This window comes from Leiobunum rupestre, chromosome 10 (assembly GCF_980474605.1).
Source record: "Leiobunum rupestre chromosome 10, qqLeiRupe1.1.hap1, whole genome shotgun sequence".
Classification (NCBI taxonomy): domain Eukaryota; kingdom Metazoa; phylum Arthropoda; class Arachnida; order Opiliones; family Sclerosomatidae; genus Leiobunum; species Leiobunum rupestre.
Window position 1 is genome coordinate 14,503,458 of NC_143393.1, and position 19,203 is coordinate 14,522,660.

General features: G+C 32.0%; 2 protein-coding genes across 6 annotated transcripts in view; both read left to right on the top strand.

The window, feature by feature from the left end:
- Window positions 1–2,119: 2,119 nt before the first annotated feature.
- LOC149924482 (uncharacterized) lies at window positions 2,120–12,091 on the top strand. Of its 2 annotated transcripts, none has more exons than XM_090161579.1 (7): window positions 2,120–2,231; window positions 6,716–6,851; window positions 8,444–8,491; window positions 8,718–8,759; window positions 10,264–10,284; window positions 10,384–10,446; window positions 11,764–12,091. In XM_090161579.1, exons 2-7 carry the CDS (start codon window positions 6,771–6,773, stop codon window positions 11,890–11,892), a joined length of 384 nt encoding a protein of 127 aa, XP_090017705.1. In that variant the 5' UTR covers window positions 2,120–2,231; window positions 6,716–6,770; the 3' UTR covers window positions 11,893–12,091. The 2 variants fall into 2 exon arrangements, with proteins under 2 accessions (XP_090017705.1, XP_090017706.1); XM_090161580.1 differs by lacking the exon at window positions 11,764–12,091 and adding an exon at window positions 10,789–11,757.
- A 191-nt stretch (window positions 12,092–12,282) lies between these two features.
- Window positions 12,283–19,203, top strand: part of LOC149924483 (rho GTPase-activating protein 45-like) — a 53,664-nt gene continuing 46,743 nt past the window's right edge. For 2 of the 4 annotated variants that reach the window (XM_090161573.1, XM_090161574.1), the window contains exon 1: window positions 16,522–16,722. In XM_090161573.1, coding sequence (XP_090017699.1) covers window positions 16,537–16,722 — 186 coding nt within the window. In that variant the 5' untranslated portion in view covers window positions 16,522–16,536. Of the gene's footprint in view, window positions 12,489–13,958; window positions 14,007–16,521; window positions 16,723–19,203 lie in introns of those variants that run through there. The other 2 variants (XM_090161577.1, XM_090161576.1) reach the window with 2 other exon arrangements.

Below are 19,203 nucleotides of genomic sequence, written 5' to 3' on the forward strand. Positions count from 1 at the left end.
TTAAGGAGTTGTAGGGGGTGAGTTGAGAAGTATGCCTGTTTTTTCCCATGCGGCAGATAGCTTCAAAGTGTGGCCAACTAGCCTCTGGAAGTAGGCTGCAACAAGCGAAAAACTAAGCAGCAGGGAAATGCGATTTCAGGAGTACGATGAATTTGCGATAAATCGCGGTCCATCACGACTTTAAATACTGTTTGATTAATCTTTTTTACGCTGGTTACCTCAATTGGTTTACAAAGTCCTTTTTTAGCTATCACACGATCCCAAACCTTAATGTTCGCATTTCCCTGTTGCTTGGATTTGCACTTGTTGCAGCCACACTTTGAAGCTCTCTGGCGCTCTTTTAACTCATCGTAGGAAAATGGGAAAAAAACCGGCATACTTCTCAACTCACCCCTACAACTCCTTCAAATTTTTGCATAAACTTTTGAAATAGTAAATTTGTTATATTATCTAATATTGTATCTAAAAACCAAGGCCTAACAAGTTATTTTTCTCTTTTATAAATTAAAATTTTTAATAGCAGGTGACAATGTTGAGATAAAATCTATAACAAAAAGGAAATCATTAAACACAACGGTTCCCATTGCTAAGAAATATTTAAAGCAAGCCTTGGAAATAACTCTCTTTTTCGTCGCTATGGTTCCGGTAAAACATTGGCCCCTACCAATAATGCAGTGCATGCCGGGAGCGCTTAGGCAGCGTGGATGGGCGAAGAGAATCAGTGCTACAGATATGGGCATTTCCCCTCCAGTCCACTTCTCTACTCCAAGTTAAAATATTAAATAAGAAAATACGAAATCCCATTTTTTGTAGCGAATATTCTAGGTTTAGAACTATGCGCATACAAAATTTGGTGGAGTTATAATAAGATTTTTTGGTTTTTGGGCTTTTAAGAAAAAGTGTTAAGACCATATGCATAGGTTAAGACCGTAGAATATATATATATATATATATATATATATATATATTATTTGACTTGTAAAACTTTTCAGATTACCAGAATTGTAATAGTTTTAAAATTACCTGTATTAAAAAAAACTACCTGTGTTAAAAAATTACCTGTATTAAAAAATTACATGTATTAAAAAATTACCTGTATTCAAAGAATTACCTGTATTCAAAACATTACCTGTATTATACAAAGTTGAAATTACTTGTATTAAACAAAAATGAAATTACTTGTATTAAACCAAATTAAAATTACCTGTATTAAAAAAAATTAAAATTACCTGCATTGAAAGATAAAATTTTAAAAAGTACCTGTATTAAAAAAAATTAAAATTACCTGCATTGAAAGATAAAATTTAAAAAAGTACCTGTATTAAAAAAAATTAAAATTACCTGCATTGAAAGATAAAATTTAAAAAAGTACCTGTATTAAAAAAAATTAAAATTACCTGCATTGAAAGATAAAATTTAAAAAAGTACCTGTATTAAAAAAAATTAAAATTACCTGCATTGAAAGATAAAATTTTAAAAAGTACCTGTATTATAAAAAATTAAAATTACCTGCATTGAAAGATAAAATTTTTAAAAGTACCTGTATTAAAAAGATAAATTTTTAAAAAATACCTGTATTAAAAGATAATAATTTTAAAATTTACCTGTTTTAAATAAAACTAAAACAATTTAAAATATTTCCGAAACAGTCTCACACAAACCAGTTGTTATTTTCGCCGGAAAAGGTTTTCAACATTTTGGAGTTTTCTCCAAAAATTGCTTTTAGATAATGTGGGATAAATATTATTTTCGATTGACACGCGAAATTAGAAAAGCAAAATTTTGTCGGCCTTTGGTTTATATAGATGTGGCGTTTCATTTAAATTCAATTTGACATATTTGTGTTGCAACATCACCGCGTATCAAACCGAACAACGGAATGTGGAACGTTTTCGTTTTCATCCTCTCATTTTTATATTAATTTTTCTACACAACTATTATGTCTTTTAATAATAGGCCACTCAGTGGGAGATGAATTCAAGGCTGAGATGTATCGAGAATACCGGAAAACATTGTCATACCAACCACAAGGAAATGTACGCCACACTTTTCAATCGTTATTCAATATATATATATAAATTATATATATATATATATCGAGACAAAACCTTCCTGAAATTCATTTCACTGTGTTTTAAATACGCCGCGGTTGTTTTAATATAAACGCGTTAAGTAAAAGGTTTAATATAAACTTAAATTGCTATTCGTTAGGGGAATTTGGCCGGAATAACGTAAGAAATCATTTTAAACTATTTATTTTTGCTGGTGTCAAATTATAATGTTAACAAGTTTTAATAATTGAAATCTCGATTTTTATAATACGAAAGTAGAATATTTAAAACTTTTATTTACTGCAATTTCATGGTTTAACATATAATTAAATATTAAATAAATATTGTATTAAACAATGCACATTTTTGTACGATTTATACCAGTAAATAACACTTAACTTTACCTTAAGAAATAATCTGAATTAAAATAAGAAAAACCTAATACTAGGTTTTTGCCATGTATTTGAATTTCGGTGTATTTAAAAAAACTAAACTGAATAATTAATTTAAGAAGACTAGATTATTCCATAGTACCAAAAGTATATATTACATTCTTACAAGATAAGTAACTTAAAAAAAATTACCTTTGTAGGCTCGCGCTGATTTTTCAAAATATGTTTCGAAACAAAAAAAAGGCCAAGCTAATTACAGAACTTCCTCAAACCTATTTAAACGCAAAAATAATGCTTTTTACGAAAATAGTCACATGGTGGACATCGCGAGAATCTCACTTAAGCGTTTGAATTTTCGTCTGCTAAACAGAAGCATTGTGTTTTAAAATAAATAATCATCTGATAAGCGAGGTGAAACTGCAGAACTTCCGCGTTACGCGCTAGCTCTTTACATCTTTGAGACGTGAGGCATCCACCATTTCGAATTGCAAAGCATCTCGAGCCTGCAAAGGTACAAGTTCCATTTAATTGACCTAGATATATACTTATCCCGTAAGAGATTTCTTATCAACTTATGATAGTATATACGTCTATTGATTTTAAAATCCCTAAGAATTACTTTACATTTTTTGCTTGATACCCTTTTGACTGTAGATACATTAGGTAGACAGTCTTAAGTAGGCCTAGTGTAGGATATACATTCTCGTCGCGGAAGCAAAGTTGGGAGAGTTTTGACGGGGCACGGAAATTCCCATCGCTGACCGATTCATCTTAATCACGGAAGGACGGAGCTACAGTCGGATGAAAAGTTTTCTCGAATGGGGAAAATTGAAAAACGAACCACCCTTTTAAAAGAGTGAGGAGACATAGGATTACTTTCTCAGAAATAGAACATCCAGCATAAATATATTTTTATCTGCCCCGGGAAAAATATTACATGTTTTCACTCTCGAAAACTACCCTAGAAACTTAGACCAAGAAACGCAGGGACGTCGCACGGTAGATATTTCGCGCTCGAAGCTTCGTTGCGGCAGCCTATTTCCTATTTATATCGCGCTGTGTCGCTAGTAGCGAAGATGAGTTAATTATTATTGGCTATTTGAGTCACGTGCACAGCCCTACAATCTGTCAGCACGTGGCCTGCAACAGCGTGGCTCCAAAAAACGAAATTTCTTTTATGTTTTTTAATATTTGTGTCCCTAAATTATTAAAAAAATATAAAATAATTTAAAAATATGTAACTCTTAGCTGATTTTTTTTCTCAAGTTCTTTAAAAAACGTTATTTTTATATCTCATGGATGGCGCCTATTGACTATCTGTATCACCTAACCCCCCTCTCCCTACCGCAGCCGCAACAAATCCCCGCCGAATAATAAAGCGTTGGGTATGCTATGAGCGAGATGTCCCTGTGTTTCTTGGTCTAAACTAGAAGTCTTTCCAAAATTGTGCTTTTTCTTTGTACAGTGGCGCACCCAGCGGGGGGGGGGGCTTAAGGTATTACCCCCCCCCCAAGTATTACATCTCTCTAAAATCTACTATTTTTTAATATTTTCTCCCCCCCCCAATCATGGGTTCGCCACTGTCGTTGAATAACATCACGGAGGAAATGTAAGGAATCGTGTTGGAGGATGTGGTTAGTACTTTCGCCTCGTGGTTCGATCTCAGCTTGAGGCACTGGGTGAAAGCTCTCAAAATTTCCTTCCGCGCTGAGTTTGAAAGTTAGAGGAGTTTTCCCCAAAGTTCTTCAGTTTTCCTTTCCATAGAAACTGGTTGGTTCGGGTGGCATGAAGGGCTTGTCAATGCACCCTCCTATGCAATTTAACCCGGCCACCTGAATTAAAAGGCAATAAAAGTCGCTAGATGACTTAGGCCTAAGGTGGTGCCTTGGGTATTAACCTAGCTAATTATTATTATTATACTGTTTACCTTTTCTTTTGCTTTGTAAGAAATCGCCTTTCAAATATTTAGTTCCACTTTAACTAATTAGCAAGTTTCAATAACGGCAGCGCCATCTTACGTCTTTATAAATATATATTAAGAAGGTACTTGTCATAGGTCACCGAGGTCACGCTGAGGTGTGAAGTCAAAATACCATCCTTGCCTGCTTTTTCGTATCTGCGCATGCGTCAGAGATTATTAAAACTCGCTTATTAATTAATAATTATATTTAATACCAATGAAACAGCTTTTGGTTAAATGAACAAGGTATTTATTTCTACTTAGCGACATTGACGAATTTGGTTGTTGCCTGCATCCCTTTCACGCCCTGGCAGCTAGGAGCAACAAACACAACACCCCACACAAGGAAAACGCAACCCGTCAAAAGTCGTGGATTTTCTTGTGTACGTTTTTCATTGGTTAGACGCTTTAGCACCTGCTGCCGTCGGAAGGGGAAAATTCGGAAATTGTCTTCCCCCCCGCCCGTGAAACGTTCAGGGTAAAGGCTCGTGACGTTCGTCCAATGAAATTCGTACACAACCCCTCGTTAGCGTGTTTAAAGGCTGGCTGCGTTCTCCTTGTGTTTGTTGCTCCTAGATGGCAGTAAGCGTATTGGCCCCTAAACAATTAAATCCGCCCCGTGTCTCACATTGGTTCCGACCAAGGTGACTAGAGAATTCACTATAATGGGTTCCGACGCCACTGAAGCGCGGGTCAGTTACTTTTTTTCTCCCCTCCCCCCCTCTCTGGGACCGAAGGTATAAATACATACATTATTGCTATAAATATTTACATTATTGCTATAAATATTTACATTATTGCTATAAATATTTACATTATTGCTATAAATAAATACATTATTGCTATAAATATTTACATTATTGCTATAAATATTTACATTATTGCTATAAATATTTACATTATTGCTATAAATATTTACATTATTGCTATAAATATTTACATTATTGCTATAAATAAATACATTATTTCTATAAATAAATACATTTTTTTTTATAAATAAATACATTATTTCTATAAATCAATATATTTTTTTCTATAAATCAATACATTTTTTCTATAAATCAATACATTATTGCTGTAAATAAATACATTATTTCTATAAATAAATACATTTTTTCTATAAATAAATACATTATTTCTATAAATCAATACATAAATCAATACATTATTTCTTTAAATAAATATATTACTGCTGTAAATAAATACATTATTTCTATAAATAAATACATTATTCAATAAATAAATACATTATTTCTATAAATAAATATATTATTTCTATAAATAAATATATTATTTCTATAAATCAATACCTTATTTCTATAAATAAATACATTATTGGTATAAATAAATATATTTTTGTTGTAAATAAATACGTTATTGCTATAAATAAATATATAATTATTATAACTAAATACGTTATTGCTATACATAATTATTATAACTAAATACGTTATTGCTATACATAATTATTATAACTAAATACGTTATTGCTATAAATAAATACGTTATTGCTATAAATAAATACGTTATTGCTATAAATAAATACGTTATTGCTATAAATAAATACGTTATTGCTATAAATAAATACGTTATTGCTATAAATAAATACGTTATTGCTATAAATAAATACGTTATTGCTATAAATAAATACGTTATTGCTATAAATAAATACGTTATTGCTATAAATAAATACGTTATGGCTATAAATGAATACGTTATTGCTATAAATGAATACGTTATTGCTATAAATAAATACGTTATTGCTATAAATAAATACGTTATTGCTATAAATAAATACGTTATTGCTATAAATAAATACGTTATTGCTATAAATAAATACGTTATTGCTATAAATAAATACGTTATTGCTATAAATAAATACGTTATTGCTATAAATAAATACGTTATTGCTATAAATAAATGCATAATTAATATAACTAAATACGTTATTGCAATAAATAAATACATTATTGTTATTAAAAATAGCTATATTAAATATTTCTATCTATATTTAAAATTATTTTCACTCTTTTGATACGCTCTCCTGATATTGGAATATGTCTTTTTACGACGTGATTTAAATAACTTGAGAATATAGAATATATAATTACTCCATATTTATTTGAAGCCCTTAAGTTGAACAAAAGTCAATTTAATTAAAATCGGTGGTACGAGAATTAGGTCTAATTATTTTGCGCTTAATTGACACCAGCTGCGATTGATATAAAATTCCCGCCTCTTTTTCTCTTGTTGAAAGACGTGAAGGTCGAAGCAGGGTTAAATCTAATTAATTGAAGGACCCTGTTTTGTAGAGGAACGAGGATCTGTTTTTAAATTCTCATTTCGGAGGAGCGCGCACCACCAAATATGAGGTTGGCCGCCACAATTGGCCTCTTCCTTTCGCTGGTCGCAGCGGGATTTGTCAGCGGATTCTGGGGATATCTTTTCGTAAATACACATACCCGCAATTAGTGCCAATTATTTGCTTACTCCAAATTATACGATCGAATACCAAATCGAATATTCGATTCGTCGAATTGACTAGTCCTTGAAAATGTTCGCAAATATTCGTTTTTGCTTGATCAAATAGTAGAATATTCGGGCGAATACGAATTCAAATATTCGATTCGTCGAATTGACTAGTCCTTGAAAATGTTCGCGAATATTCGTTTTCGCCTGATCAAATAGTCGAATATTCAATTCGTTAAATTGATTACCGAGGGGCAGATCACTTTGTCACAGGGTGTCCTAATAATCATGATTAAAATTTAATAATTATTTAATCATTTTTAATCTTTGTACAGCTGAAGCTACAGATTTAATTTTAATCTAATCTAATTATGATTTAATCATACGAGGGTGTCCTAATAATCATTGGAGTGAGCTGCCCCTCGTTGATTACCCTTGAAAATGTTCGCGAAAATTAATTTTCGCCTGATCAAATAATCGAATATTCGAGCGAATACCAAATTCAGTATTCGTTTCGTCAAATTGACTACTAATTGAAAATGTTTTGCGAATGTTAATTTTTGCCTGATAAAATAGTTGAATATTCGAGTTAATACGAAATCGAATATTCGATTCGTCGAATTGACTACTCCTTGAAAATTTTCACGAATAGTCATTTTTGCCTGATCAAATAGTCGAATATTCGAGTGAATACCAAATCGAGTATTCGATTCATCGGATTGACTAGTCCTTGAAAACATTCACGAATATTCATTTTGCCTGATCAAATAGTTGAATATTCGAGCGAATACCAAATCAAATATTCTATCCGTCGAATTGACTTGTCCTAGAAAATCTTCGCGAATATTCCTTTTTGCTTGATCCAATAGTTGAATATTCGATTCATCCATGGAGTTTCTCAAATATTTTCCTCATAATAAAATCTACTTCAGTATATTGTCTGAGTCTCTTATTGAGCCTTGGCTTGGTATGGATATTTCTAAAGCAGCAATAACTCCTAAACCAAGAACCAAAAGAACCAATAACGTCGAATTATTTGGTATTCGAAATACTATTTGGTACATGTTCATTCAATTGTCAATGTTTCTTCAATCAAAAATATTAGACCAAACTATTCGACGTTTTAAATATTCGATTGGTTATTTGACGTAGCTAGAAAACCAATATTTGATATTCGATTCGAGTCTTAAAAATGGTATTTGCACATCTCTACCATAAGTATATAATATACCTTTTACGAGAGAAGTAACGGGCTAGCTCCCAAAAATTAAACACGAACTTTTCAAATATATATATCGGCATGAACCGGTTTCGCATATTGGTTACCCGTAGAAAAACTACAACCCTCCACCTATCGAGGAAAGTTTTTTAAATAATTCCGTAATTGGGTTGAGAAAATTGCTATATGAAGAATTTTGAAAAGTGAGAGCCCATGAAAATACATGTTTCAAGAGAAGATCATTTAGCAATATTAAGAAACGGATACTTCTCGCATAAGAGAAATATTATAAACTTCTGATATACCACAATTATTTCAATATTGAACCAAATTTATATTTACCTTTTTTAAGAATCAAGTACGTGTTTGTATCAACTCTACGGATCAAACTCGTTTGCAGGTACGTTAGAACCGTGTTAATTTAATTCTAAAACAAGGTAACTTATTTAGACAATAATTATTCTTTCTTAACGCTTTTCGAAAGATCATTTTAAATTTCATTTTTAATAAAAAAAATGTCAAAAATAGCATTAAATGATTTATTACTAAAATTTCATTTTTCGAGATAGGTACTTGATTTTGGAATTGAAACATAAACCAGGAGATTAATTTTTCTCTTATTACAGAGTCAATGCGTCAGATGTTTGAGATCGAGTTATTCGACCATCGTAAGTACCTGTTAAGTGTATTTGAAACTAGGGGATTTTGTAAATATCATAATTAACATAATAACAAAAGTATGACACTTTTTATTGTTTTAAAGCTAACTTTCATACCGAACCTTTTTTGGACACCGAATTGAGTAGTATATTATCGTCCTTGGTTGTAGTATATTATCGTCCTTGGTTGTAGTATATTATCGTCTTTGGTTGTAGTATATTTTCGTCCTTGGTTGTAGTATATTATCGTCTTTGGTTGTAGTATATTTTCGTCCTTGGTTGTAGTATATTATCGTCCTTGGTTGTAGTATATTATCGTCTTTGGTTGTAGTATATTTTCGTCCTTGGTTGTAGTATATTATCGTCCTTGGTTGTAGTATATTATCGTCCTTGGTTGTAGTATATTATCGTCTTTGGTTGTAGTATATTTTCGTCCTTGGTTGTAGTATATTATCGTCTTTGGTTGTAGTATATTTTCGTCCTTGGTTGTAGTATATTATCGTCCTTGGTTGTAGTATATTATCGTCTTTGGTTGTAGTATATTTTCGTCCTTGGTTGTAGTATATTATCGTCCTTGGTTGTAGTATATTATCGTCCTTGGTTGTAGTATATTATCGTCTTTGGTTGTAGTATATTTCCGTCCTTGGTTGTAGTATATTATCGTCCTTAGTTGTAGTATATTATCGTCTTTGGTTGTAGTAGATTATCGTCCTTGGTTGTAGTATATTATCGTCTTTGGTTGTAGTAGATTATCGTCCTTACATACTAAATTATATACTGCTGGTCACACTAAATTATATACTCCTGTTCATACTAAATTATATACTTCTGTTCATACTAAATTATATACTTCTGTTCATAGTAAATTATATACTTCTGTTCATACTAAATTATATACTTCTGTTCATAGTAAATTATGTACTTCTGTACATAGTAAATTATATACTTCTGTTCATACTAAATTATATACTTCTGTTCATAGTAAATTATATACTTATGGTCATACTAAATTATATACTTCTGGTCATACTAAATTACATACTTGTGTTCATAGTAAATTATATACTTCTGGTCATACTAAATTATATACTTCTAATCATACTAAAGTATATACTTCTGGTCATACTAAATTATATACTTCTGGTCATACTTAATAATATACTTCTGGTCATAGGAAATTATATACTTCTGGTCATACTAAATGGTAAATTATGTTACTGATGGACGATAGTCAAACAATATTCGATTTGTCTCTCCCTTATTGCTTATTAATTAACATCATTCAAATATGTAAATTAATTCGGAATTTTCCTTTTGAATTAGAGATGGAGGCTAGTTAGTATGCAAAAACAGATTATTTTTTGAAAATTAATATGCGTGAATTAATTTGACGTAAATCAGATTCATTACATTAAAATGGGATTAATAAAGAACTACTCCCCATCCTCTTTGATTTTCTAAGCTTAACATCGATTGGACAAAATATATTGATTATTTATATTTTAATTTTCAGATGGAGGGGTGCGTAGGACAGGTATGTTAATAATAAATACACGAAAGTCTCCGAGACGATGAGCTATTTCTTTTTTCTCTATTTTCTGATTTCCTTTCTTACTTCCCTCCCCCGTTACAGCCTTATCTTCCTCCGAATATAACGTTTACGCAAGGGAATTGCATCCTCCTGGCGTGCAGACAGGTAATTAACTTTAAACTTCTGACGGCTGCGTGGCGAATAGCGCTTTTTCCTGCCGTCTCTACGTACGAGAAACATAATTGTGTTTGGAGATCGATGTAAAAAGACCTTAGTCTTCGAGAAAATGGGAGCTTCTCAAAATATAGCCGAGAAAAACTAACAGAATCGCGGTTTTGTCGTTGTCATTTTCTCGTCTCAAGAGACGGATTTATCTAAAATTATTATTCTAAATAGGCTTCAAGGTTAGGAAATATAGCGCCATCTGCCTTATTATCCGTCAACTAAATATGTGAAGAAATAGTAGACGACCTTTGAATTTTAATGTTTTTCGGTTGAAACTTTCAGCTGTTGTGCAGGGAGAATTTTGAACGAATAGACAGATTTCATATATTCAATTTGAAACTAGATAGGTAGGTGGCGATACTTGTGACCAAAATTTAAACTACGCACGAATCCTATTATCCTATAGCAAAATCGCGCTACCACAGAAGAATACCCGCTGATTTTTTTTCAAACGACCAAAATATCGATTTTCTAAATTATTATAATAAATATGGTTTATAAAAGCAGTAAGTATCCCAACGCTGTTTTATTTCTACATTTTACATAGTCGTTAGTAATTCAGGCGGTAGATGATAAGATTTGTAACCTGCAGGGAAAAACAAACGAGAACAGAGCCCCCACAGAAATAAAATTGAGGAAAAATAGCAATCGGGGAAAAATCTCACTGCCTTTATTTGGTTCCAAATTCACTCTTTTTACAGAAGTTATTTTGAGATTGCAGATGTGAGTAGCATTAAGATGATATAACCGTAAAATTGATTTCGATAGATTCGTCCAAACAGAAAATCGCTCCGTCGTGTACCCTATTCTACCTAAAATACCTTCGTAAAGTATGTGGCCAAGAAAGGCTTAATTATCTAGCCATGTACGCAGATATTTTTCTAAAGATATAGTCTTAACTTTTATTAAATTATTATCAATGTATTCCCTGACGGATGAGATATTAGACAGAACACTTTTAAAAAAATATATAAATTTAGATTTAAATTTTAAGTATAAGAATTTTTGGATAAAAAAAATAATGGCCCGTGCCCCCACAGAAATGTTTTCCGTTCGCCGCCGCTGGCATGTAGCCTGCATAGATGAATAATTACCTTGTAAGAGATATATTATATGCGTCTGGTGCTAAGAATTGTTATTAATGTAACTAGGGCCAGTTACTAACTTACTGCTAGCTTTTGTTAAACCTGGTGCCAGAAATGTAAAATGAGGTGATCCAAAATAAATATAAGAAACTAAGGTGTTTTATTATCATAGACGACCAGTTATATAGTAGGCAACAAGGGGAAAAGAGACACTTCTGGTCAAATTGCGGGAGATCAAGACGATGGCAACAAGGATGTATTTGAATCCACAGCAGTGGACGATGATTACGAAGATTTTTAAAGTGTTTATTTTGTTTGTAAATATGTTATATCTGCCGCGAAAATGACCGGGGCTCGTAAAGTGCTTTTCTTTTACGAACCTTGGGGCATGCTTGGGGCTCGTATGATTAGCTGTTTCTAAGATGGAGCTAATTTAAACGCGCCATCTATCATTTATATATATTTAATTTAACGAGAAATAAATTTATTTTATTTAAATGATAAAACTGTCTTTTTACATTTTTTGGCCGAAAAACGAATTTCATATTTGGTTACTTTTTTTCGACCAAAAAGAGCGTGGGTTACTAACTAGATGGCGCCCTTTAGTTTTCTAAGCATGGCAATCGTTTCCGCTTAAGGTAAGTCGAATCTCGTAGTGATGTTCGCGATGTCTCAGTCATTTTTAAATGAAAAATAATTATATACAGTGTTTATGGTTAACTTTTATTGGAATTTTAGTGAAAGGAGTTATACTATATTTTTAATCGAAATGTAAGGTTTGATATCGCGGTGTTATAAGTGAAAATCAGTTGGAAATAAGGTCACAAACTGTCCGATATTGTCGCGGATATTGTGACAAGGAAGACGAGGCTTAGGATGTATTAATTTTGATTTTGGGTATGTACTCATTTTTTCGCCGCCTTCATTTAATATAGGCTAGTTACCGTAACAAACTAACACGCCGGTAATGTTATGGCCATTGGATGAACACCTCGTAATAAAGATAATTCGTATACCTAACAGTTACTAAACTACACCAAATTTATCAAAATACTACGTTTTTGTAATTTATGTACTTAATTTAATTAACAATATATGTAACTAAAGCTACGGGTATCTAAAGGATAATTTTATTAATGAAATTTGTATATAAATACGGTAAAATCACAATGTTTATTAATAGAATAAATATTTAACTACCATGATGTTTTAATTTTTTAATTTGAACTTTGAAAGCGCTACGCCAGTTATTAGAATAGACGCGAAGGTAAGATGTCAAACAAAAATCTATTTGTTTCAATTTGACTTGGTTTAAAACGGCTTATTGAGCTAAAATTTAAACCTTGAATCGGAGTATACTTTAATCCCACGGTTATAAACAAAATTTCCTGGGCTGTTCCTCTTTGGAGAGACGTTGGATGGAGGGGTTCCAAGATTAGAACGGGGAAAAAGCTTTTTTCTTTCCTTCCTAGAAAATACTATCCTATCCTACATGTGGGTACGGCAATTGCCGCATTTAGAAGGATGGGGATTGGAAGATTTTCATCCGCGGAATAGACGAGGAATTTTCTTGATCTAAAGAGATTGACAAGCTTGGGTTGAGGCCGAGGTAACCTGACATCGCGGGCTAAGTGTACGCATCCTCGCTAGACCAGTTTGACTAACTACCCCGTTAGATGAAACTATTTCCCGAAGAGTTTATCCCTGAAAGATGGTTCCGACTCATTACAACGTTTAAAAACAATTAGGGGGTTTCGCCAATATAGCGCTCGCTTATTTTACCGTCTGCTACCTCTTCCGTATAAGCTTTTAGGCTTAGTGAATGCCTTGACCTTTTCCTTAACGCGTAAGGAAACGAATTTTAAAAAGATGCGCTTATTCATTGTAACACTATTAAATTTCACGAATGTCTCGTAACATTCTGTTGTTTTTGTTTAATACGTTTCCAAAATAATTGAACCTTGAGTTTAGGCGTAGACTTGTGGTTTCAAAGGAAAAAAACACATCAGGCGTCGCTTTGGAGGGCAGTTTTTCCGTTATAAATTGGCTAAAAGTAAGAGACGTAATATTTACGTTCAGTTAATTAACAAAGTACGTGTAACGTCCGGTTAGGTAGATGTAAACGGTCTATTGTTATATTAAACACGTAACACCTGAAAATTTCGCAACTTGAAAATGTTTACGCGATACATCCCGTCGCGAGTGCGACTGTATCGAGTGTTATTCTTCGAAACCGTTTTGTACATTCGAAGCGGATAGTTTTAACAAATTTTCGTTCGTAAATAGATAAATCATCTGTTTTTCTCGCAACGGTAAAAATTGTCATGTCCGGTATTAAATAGACCAACGAGACTAGATAACGCTCCCCCTTCTGGCAAAAAGATGTTACGCTTCTCTTCCACTATTCAAAATAATGTATGTGTTTTTTTAATTTTTTGTTTTTTATTACATCTTTTCAGCGCTCTTTAATTTATCGAAGCGAAAAATTAGGGGTTTCTATAGAAAATATTTTTAAAAGGGACCGTTTATACCTCGAGATGTCGCTAGTGCAAAATACTCGGGCGCGAAAATAAATATTTCAAAGGCGGACTTTAGCGATGAAAAGAGGTCTTTTTGTCATTCAATTACCTTGAATTTCTTTACACCTGAAAAACTATGTTTAAGTGTCAAATTATGGGTGACTAACGTCCCTGTCCTTCTAGCCTTTTGTCGGCTTGCTCAGCTGTCTTGTTGTCGGTGCTTTTCCCCCCTCTTTTTCGCTTTTATAATCTCGTATCTCGGGTGGATTTTTCGTTGGCGTGGGCATATACCCAAGTGGCCAACTGTATTGAATTCCCAACTCTAAATAGGCGGCGCCTCTATCAAAGCGAAAATGGGTCATCGAAACTTTCCCGTTTTCCGGTTCGCCTCCCACGCCAAATAGATGGCGGCACGATCTCCGTTTGGAGGGAATTCGGCTAAACTCCCCACGCTCGTTCTTTCATCCACGATGAATTCGCCCGGCATTCGAAGGCGATTGATAACAGAAACCCATCGTAGAGATACTCTATTTTATCCGCGTGGTTTCATTTAATCAAGTTAATACATGGAAATTGTCTTGAAAGTTATTTTGAACAATGTTAAATATCTTGAAAGTTATTTTGAACAATGTTAAATATCTTGAAAGTTATTTTGAACAATGTTAAATATCTTGAAAGTTATTTTGAACAATGTTAAATATCTTGAAAGTTATTTTGAACAATGTTAAATATCTTGAAAGTTATTTTGAACAATGTTAAATATCTTGAAAGTTATTTTGAACAATGTTAAATATCTTGAAAGTTATTTTGAACAATGTTAAATATCTTGAAAGTTATTTTTACACTAAGTTAAATATCTTGAAAGTTATTTTTACACTAAGTTAAATATCTTGAAAGTTATTTTTACACTAAGTTAAATATCTTGAAAGTTATTTTTACACTAAGTTAAATATCTTGAAAGTTATTTTTACACTAAGTTAAATATCTTGAAAGTTATTTTTACACTAAGTTAAATATCTTGAAAGTTATTTTTACACTAAGTTAAATATCTTGAAAGTTATTTTTACACTAAGTTAAATATCTTGAAAGTTATTTTTACACTAAGTTAAATATCTTGAAAGTTATTTTTACACTAAGTTAAATATCTTGAAAGTTATTTTTACACTAAGTTAAATATCTTGAAAGTTATTTTTACACTAAGTTAAATATCTTGAAAGTTATTTTTACACTAAGTTAAATATCTTGAAAGTTATTTTTACACTAAGTTAAATATCTTGAAAGTTATTTTTACACTAAGTTAAATACTTGGAAATGTATTTTAAACCACGTTAAATACCTTTATAGTAAATAATTTTAAACCACGTTAAATACCTTTATAGTAAATAATTTTAAACCACGTTAAATACCTTTAAAGCAAATAATTTTAAACCAAGTTAAATACCCTTCAATAAATAATTTTAAACCACGTTAAATACCTTTAAACTAAATAATTTTAAACCACGTTAAATACCTTTAAACTAAATAATTTTAAACCACGTTAAATACCTTTAAACTAAATAATTTTAAACCACGTTAAATATCTTTAAACTAAATAATTTTAAACCATAATAAAAAAATACCAATTTTACCCCTGGAAGGTGACTGACCGAAAAGTCCGTCAATAGCTGAATTTATCCTCATATCCATCTTATGAAATATCGCAATATTTACCTAACACACTTATAAGACCAATACGAGAAGAGAGAAATTCATTCGCAAGAACGACACTATCTAAAACGAGTTTTTAATCGCCTACAGCTCCAAAAATTTAAACTCTTAATTATACAAAGGTGCAGCGTTTTAACCGTAATATTTTACCGGCATTCATATTTTCCCGAATTTTATCTTCCACATGGGGAAAAATAGTATCCAAAATTTGGTTTCACTCCCCCTTTGTAACTCTAAACCAATCGGACGCTTAGCTCCGTTCCTACCTTTGAACATGTAGGTTCTTCACTCCAAAAAAATATCAAAATTTGTTTTTACTGTTTTTGAGAATTTTGAGTCGGTCTCGCGAAGTGCGTATGCGCTGATAATCTGATTATTTTAAATAAGTAATCTTTTTAAATTTATGAATACGCTAGTTTTAATACGCGATATATTTCGTCGTAATAAAAAGTCGCGCATCCTTGAAAAGGAATTGAAAACGAAGTAACTTGATTGTTGGAATTGCGGAGATGTTTTTGGCACACACCGGATACTGCCAATCTTAATCGTAACCCGACTCTGTTTCCTAGACGAACATTAGTCGCTGGTGATTCGCTAACCTCAGTCCGAAATTTTCCCAAATTTGGGAGTCGCCGTCATGTCCGAACCTGGCGCGCGCTCGATCGTCTTAGTCCACGTGTTCTTTTAAAACCGTCTATAATTTTAAGTTTCTATTAATAATGGCGGCTATGGTAACGAGTACCGCTAACGCTGGTTCGTCGCGACCGTCCACTCGTCGGGTGTCATTTCTGGGAGGCAAAGGTGACGCGAAAGGCAAGTTCGTCAACGCGGCCAAGTCCTTGTGTTTGGCCTGTAAATCGGCCGGAATCGGTCAGGGAACCCAGTTGACCACCGCTACTTTTAAGGTGAATATTTTCTTGATTTTGTGCCGGAATTGATTTTGAGACGGGTTCGAAACGTAATTTCATAATGGGAACGGAAATTCATTTATTGCACTATGATCTGATTTGAAGATTTTAAAAATCGTTAGTTTAAATTACAGTGACGAATAAATAATGGCAAGTAATTTCAAAGCGAATCAAATCTGATAAAACTAAATTAAATTTTAATTCATATTTCGTTTAGTTTTAGATTATATAACCGATATAAACAAATTAGTCATCAAATAGATTGAAAAAGAGACAGTAATTATTTAAAAATAAATAAATTCAATGAAATTAAAATTTTTATTCATATTTCATTTAGTTTTAGATTATATAACCGATATAAACAAATTAGTCATCAAATAGATTGAAAAAGAGACAGTAATTATTTAAAAATAAATAAATTCAATGAAATTAAAATTTTTATTCATATTTCATTTAGTTTTAGATTATATAACCGATATAAACAAATTAGTCATCAAATAGATTGAAAAAGAGACAGTAATTATTTAAAAATAAATAAATTCAATGAAATTAAAATTTTTATTCATATTTCATTTAGTTTTAGATTATATAACCGATATAAACAAATTAGTCATCAAATAGATTGAAAAAGAGACAGTAATTATTTAAAAATAAATAAATTCAATGAAATTAAAATTTTTATTCATATTTCATTTAGTTTTAGATTATATAACCGATATAAACAAATTAGTCATCAAATAGATTGAAAAAGAGACAGTAATTATTTAAAAATAAATAAATTCAATGAAATTAAAAATGTATTTAAATTAATTAAATCGATTAGTTTAATTTGTTTTAAAAAATCAGAAAGCACCACCCTTGTTTTTGATTTTAAGTGATTATAACTAGTTGGCCAGTTATTTAGACTATTTATTTCATTAAATTTTCAATTGTTTAAAAATCAATAATATCAAATATATATTTAAATAAATGAAATCGATTAATTTAATTTGTTTTAGGCCATTTATTTAATTAATATTCTAAATTGTTTAAAAATTAATAAATTCAATAAAAATAAATAAATCGATTTAATTTTAATTTCAAAAATCAAAAGGTTCCAACCCTGTTTTTAATTTCAAGTGACTATAATTAGTTAACCCGTTATTTAGACCATATACATGTATTAATCTAATTACTCTATTCATATTTTTAAATTAACTAAAATTGACAGTTCATTTATTAATATTGTTTAAACAGTTATTCAGTTATCGTTATCGTGTACCCTACTTTACAATATAATAACTAAAATCGATTAAATTATAGTCTGAAATGTTATTTAATAAATTTTTGGGAGTCCAATATTTTTGTGAGGGGTAAAAATACGTACAATTTACCCTTGACTGAAATCTGGAGTTTTACAATGTACCCTCGACTGAAATCTGGAGTAGTACAATGTACATTCGACTGAAATCTGGAGTGGTACAATGTACCCTCGACTGAAATCTGGAGTGGTACAATGTACCCTCGACTGAAATCTGGAGTAGTACAATGTACCCTCGACTTAAATCTGGGGGGATTCAATGTACCCTCGACTGAAATCTGGAGGGATACAATGTACCCTCAACTGAAATCTGGAGGGGTACAATGCACCCTCGACTGAAATCGGGAGGGATACAATGTACCCTCAACTGAAATCTGGAGGGGTACAATGCACCCTCGACTGAAATCGGGAGGGATACAATGTACCCTCGACTGAGATCTGGAGTGTTACAATGTACCCTCGACTGAGATCTGGAGGGATATAATGTACCCTCGACTGAAATCTGTAGGGTACAATGTACCCTCGACTGAAATCTGTAGGGGTTTAATGTACCCTCGACTGAAATCTGGAGGCGTACAATGTACCCTCGACTGAAATCAGGAGGCGTACAATGTACCCTCGACTGAAATCAGGAGGGGTACAATGTACCCTCAACTGCTATATGACGTCTCAATTTATTTGAAAAATACTACGTCAAAGCGTACCTTTCGAATTACTCGCTGGTATGCAACTCTTTAACATACCGGATACCTTCATTACAATTTTTAATCCGAAAAGAACTGTTCAGCATTCAGGAATTTCTTGTTATTTCCCAATAATCGAAACTCCCCTCCAATTCGAACGAAATTGAAAATAAATAATATTTTCAACTACCCGAATTCAAGGCCAAATCGGTCACCGTTAAATAAATATAAATCATTCCAAGGTTTATAGGAAAGAAGAACGTAAAACTTCGTTTTCGTGCTAAACTTCTCTTCGTACTAAACCGGCGTGGCCCCTAAAACAATATCTTAATAATGGAGGCTTAACGTTGACCTAGATGAAGCGCGTATTTTCCATATACCCCGATAAGGCCCCTCTTATGACTGAGAAATAAAATATAACCTTTTTGGGTTAAACGTAAACATTTGGATACTTTGAAAAAAGCTTCTACTTGTACTTCGACGCGTGTCGGCAAC

Coding starts and splice junctions, on each gene's coding strand:
- LOC149924482 (XM_090161579.1), top strand. CDS start 6,771: ATGAGGTTGGCCGCCACAATTGGCCTCTTCCTTTCGCTGGTCGCAGCG. Junction 8,492..8,717: donor CGGATCAAACTCGTTTGCAG/GTACGTTAGAAC, acceptor CTCTTATTACAG/AGTCAATGCGTCAGATGTTT. Junction 10,447..11,763: donor TCCTCCTGGCGTGCAGACAG/GTAATTAACTTT, acceptor TTATTATCATAG/ACGACCAGTTATATAGTAGG.